The sequence below is a fragment of the Vigna radiata genome, unplaced genomic scaffold (genome assembly GCF_000741045.1).
Source record: "Vigna radiata var. radiata cultivar VC1973A unplaced genomic scaffold, Vradiata_ver6 scaffold_158, whole genome shotgun sequence".
Lineage (NCBI taxonomy): Eukaryota > Viridiplantae > Streptophyta > Magnoliopsida > Fabales > Fabaceae > Vigna > Vigna radiata.
The window spans coordinates 697,482-702,293 of NW_014542914.1; the positions used below are offsets into that span (position 1 = coordinate 697,482).

General features: G+C 53.2%; 1 protein-coding gene across 1 annotated transcript; it reads right to left on the reverse strand.

Moving 5' to 3' along the window:
* Window positions 1-291: 291 nt before the first annotated feature.
* Window positions 292-4,680, reverse strand: LOC106752447. Its single transcript, XM_014634131.1, has one exon. It carries the CDS (start codon window positions 4,678-4,680, stop codon window positions 292-294), a length of 4,389 nt encoding a protein of 1,462 aa, XP_014489617.1.
* Window positions 4,681-4,812: the final 132 nt, after the last annotated feature.

Below are 4,812 nucleotides of genomic sequence, written 5' to 3' on the forward strand. Positions count from 1 at the left end.
CTGCTGCAGGAAATGTTCGAATTTTCTATCGACGAACTGCCGTCCGTTGTCTGTGATTACTGTCTTGGGGAGGCCAAATCGGCATATTATCTTCCAGAAGAACCTTTGTACCTGGGCGGCCGTGATGGTGGCCAATGGTTCGGCCTCCACCCATTTCGTGAAGTAGTCTATTGCTACAAGTAGGAATTTCTTCTGCGCCGGGCCGGAGGGGAAAGGACCGACGATGTCCATCCCCCACTGAGCGAACGGCCAAGGAGCCACTAAAGAGTGTAATTTGTGCGGAGGGGCGTGTCAGTCGTTCGCATGCGCCTGACAGCTTAGACATTTCTTCACGAAAGTGGCAGAATCTTGTTCCATGGTCGGCCAGTAGTACCCCGCCCGGACAATGCGCGACTTGAGTGTTCGCCCTCCGGTATGGAGGCCGCATATCCTGTTGTGTAACTCGTCCATGACGTAATCGGCCTCGGCTTTACTGAGGCATTTCAGTAGGGGAGATGAAAATCCTCTTCTGTACAAATCTTCCCCTACCATCAGGAAACGTGCGATCTTCTTTGTGTCTTTGGAAGATAGACGGACGCCATCGTCTTGCTGCTTCATTAGTGCCTTTATCTCCACCTGCCAATCATCTGCATCATCCGTAGTTATAGCTTGACATTCAATGGATGGTTGTAGCAGCACTTGTCGGATGATGGTAGTGAGTTGGCCCTTTTCCTTTCCGGAGCTCAACTTGGAGAGCATGTCCGCCCGGGCATTCAGCTCGCGGGGTATGTGTTGCACGGTTATCTTCTCGAAGGTTTGGGCTATAGCTGAGGCTTTATGGTAGTACCTCAGGAGGTGTTCCTCTTTGACTTGAAAGTCTCCATTCATCTGTCCCACGACGAGCTGCGAATCAGTCCGGCAGGTGAGTCGTCTTGCTCCCATGTTGCGTGCGAGCTCCAAGCCGGCTATCAAAGCTTCGTACTCGGCTTGATTGTTGGAAATTTTAAATTTGAACACGAGGGAGTGCTCTATCAGGAACCCGTTCGGACCTTCCAGTACTATCCCCGCTCCACTAACGGTCCGTCTTGACGCCCCGTCAACGAACAAAATCCACTCTTCCCCCTCAGTTGGTGACAACTCTGCTGCGAAATCTGCCAAGTGTTGACCCTTTACCGAGCCTCTGGGTTCGTAGCGGATTCCGAACTCAGACAGCTCCACTGCCCAACCGACCATCCGACCGGCAAGATCAGGCTTTCGAAGTATTTTCGATATGGGGTGATCTGACCGGACGACCACTTGGTGACTTTGGAAGTATGGTCTTAATCTCCTGGCTGCAGTGAGGAGGGCCAGAGCCACCTTTTCCAGGTGTTGATATCGCCGTTCGGTATCCTGCAGAGTTCGACTGACAAAATAGATCAGTTTAAAAACTGGTTTCTCTTGGAACAGAACCGCGCTTACGGCCATCTCAGATACCCCCAAGTATATTTGGAGCTCCTCGCCTGCGACCGGTCGGCTCATTACTGGAGGGCTCAGCAGGATACTCTTGACGTCGGTGAAAGCGCGTTCACATTCGTCATCCCACTTATCCGTGGTTTCCTTCTTCATTTTTCTCAAGATAGGGCGGATCCTTTCAGCCAACTTGGGTATGAACCGCGACAACGCCGTGAGGCGACCGACCAACCTTTGAATATCTTTTAGAGTGCGGGGGCTTTGCATTTGCATGACGGCCTCGCACTTATCAGGGTTAGCTTCAATCCTTCTGGACGTGAGCATGAAACCCAGAAATTTTCCGGCTGCTACACCGAACGTGCACTTGGCAGGATTCAACCGCATGCCATACCTTCGGACTTGACCGAACACCTCTTCTAGATCCGCGAGATGACTTTTGCCCTCCCCCGACCGTACGACCATGTCGTCTACATACACATCCATGCACCGGCCAATTTGGCTTGCGAAGATCTGATCCATCAACCTTTGATATGTGGCTCCAGCGTTCTTTAGACCGAATGGCATGACCTCATAACAGTAGTTGGCCCTATCCGCCATGAAAGCGGTCTTGGTGACGTCAGGAGCATGCATGGGTATTTGGTTATACCCGGAATACGCATCTAAGAAGCTGAGCATTCGATGGCCGGATGCGCCATCCACTAGGGCGTCGATGCTGGGGAGGGGGTAGGAGTCTTTCGGACTGGCTTTGTTCAAATCGGTGTAGTCGGTACACATGCGCCACTTGCCGTTTGCCTTCTTTACCATAACCACATTGGCTAGCCAAGTGGTGTAAGTGACTTCTCGGATGAATCCAGCTTCTTTTAACTTGTTGACCTCTGCATCTACTGCCTTACGCTTCTCTTCTCCCATCTTCCTTTTCTTTTGTGCCACTGGTCGGGCTTCCCGACACAAGCTTAACTTATGGGATGCCACGGAGGGATGGATATCGGGCATGTCCGCCGCCGTCCACGCGAACAGGTCGCGATTGCGCCACAAAGTGGCCCTGAGCCGTTCTTCCACCTTCGGGTCCATTCCTCGGGCGATAAGCGTTGTCTGGGTAGGATCCGTACCGATAAGGACGGGGATCGTCTCGCCAATTGGCTCCAGGCGATCTTCTGTGTTGGTCCTGGGGTCCAAATCGGTCATGGCTACCTCCGATCTGCTGGTTTTCTGCTTTACCTCTCTAGGAAACATCTTTAAACCCGCGGCGTAACATTCCCTGGTTGTCCGCTGATCTGCCCGGACCGTGCAGATCGTCCGGTTGGAGGTAGGGTATTTAAGCGTCAAGTGGGGAGTGGACACTATGGCGCCGAACGTGTTGAGACATGGCCGTCCCAGCAGGGCATTGTAGGAGGTGTTCGCTTCTACCAACAGAAATCGAACTTTCCTCTCCTCGCTGGAGCGGCTAGTGCCCAGACGAATCCTTAAGTCGAGGTAGCCTCGGGTGTCAACCCTTTCTCCGGCGAATCCCACCAACTGCTCACCGAACGGGACGATGAGGTCTTCCGAAATATCCATCTGCTGGAAAGTCTTCCAGTAGAGGATGTTCACCGAACTACCTTGGTCTACTAGTACCTTGCTTACTTCATATCGTGCTATCTCCACGGTGATGACCATGGGGTCGTCTTGTTCGGGGTCGGGGGCGTGGAAATCTTCATCCGTGAAGGTGATGGGGAGCATGGTTCTTTTAGGGACCTCTACTGCGTGAATGGACCGCAGCGTTCTGATACTTCGTTTTCGAGCGGACGAAGATTGTCCTCCGCCCGCAAATCCTCCCGAGATGGTGTTTATAACTCCCCTCAATGGTCGACTACGGGCCCTCTCTTGGCTCCTGCTGCGCGATCTTCTTCCTTCATCCCTCTGGTTCCCGGCGTACCGCCCGTTGTAACAGTCGGAGGATCGGTGATTCCTCTCCGACCGAGGAGGACTCCTGGTGTATGCTCTCTTCTCTCCCCCGCGTGGGTAACTATGTCTTACATACCCCCTCTTTTCGCCCTCCGCCCGATCTTCCGCCGGTCGGTGGCCTTTGACATACTGCTGTAAAAGTCCAGCCCTGATCATTTCTTCAATCTTGTCCTTTAGCGTCACGCAATCCTCAGTGTTGTGACCCATATTTTGGTGGTAAAGACAGTGTTTAGAGTTGTCCGCTCCCGGGGGTGTCGGGCGTTGTTGCGGGACTTGCATTACGTGGGTACTTAGAGATTCCTGCAGTATCCGGGCCCTGGGGGCGTTTAATTGCGTATACTGCGGGAATCGTGGGTTCCGCGGTCCGTCCCTGGTCTTATTGCCACCGGAACGGCCGCCCTGGTTGTCCCGGCGGCTTTCCTTCTCCGCCTTTGCTTCTTGAAGTTCCTTTCGGTAACTTTGTTTCATATCTTCCACCCTGATCTCGTCTGCCGTCCGTTGACGCAGTTCTTCCATACTTTTGGGGGGATTTCGACACACACTGTCTTTGAACGGTCCGGGACGTAACCCTGGCATGACATGCTGCAAAGCCAACTCCGTACTGAGTCCTTTCACGCGCCGAACGGTTTTCTGGAATCGATCCATGAAGTCTTTCAAGGGTTCCTCCTTACCTTGCTTGAGGTTCATCAGGTCAACTACCGTGGCCTCCCGCGTCCGACAGGCGGCAAACTGGTTTTTAAACATGTTGCTTAATCCCTTGAAGTTTTCTATTGAGCCGTCCGGAAGGGAGTCGAACCATTCCAACGCCTCTCCCTCCAGAGACAGTGAAAACGCTCTACACCAGATGGCGTCGCAGCCGGTACGAAATGCCATTGCATTTGTGAAGGATTTAACGTGGGCCTCGGGGTCGGACGTCCCGTCATATGTTTTGAATTGTGGAGGAATGAACCTGTCGGGTATCTGCACTTCCATTATCGCCCGCGCAAAGGGCACCGGCACAGAGGGTGCCTCATTCTTTACCAGAATGGTACTTTCTCCTTTCTCCCCCCCATCTTTGTTTTCCTCGTTTTTCCGGGCATTACTATGCTCCTCTCCCTCGTCTTCCAACGGCCGGGTCCGCTCTTTGTCCCCATTCGCGTGCGCGGCTTGCTCCCTCATCTGGGCTAGACACTCGGCCCGCACGGCCGCCATCTCTTCCTCGTGTTTCTTCTGCATCTCCTCATGTCTTCGTTGCATTTCCTCCATCCTCAACTCCAATGCCCGTATCACTCCGTTAGGATCTTCGACAGCATTTCTCGTGGTCACCATTGGTATTAATCCTCCGGCCCCACGGTGGGCGCCAAAATGTTCCGGTCGGGAAATGCCTCCTTAGTCCTTCACGCTTTTCTCCGTGACCGTCCGTTCTTTTCCTTCTTACTCCCGGTCGTTATATGTCTTGAT

Excerpts from the sequence above, each read along its gene's own strand:
- LOC106752447 (XM_014634131.1), bottom strand. The coding sequence starts at position 4,680 with ATGGTGACCACGAGAAATGCTGTCGAAGATCCTAACGGAGTGATACGG.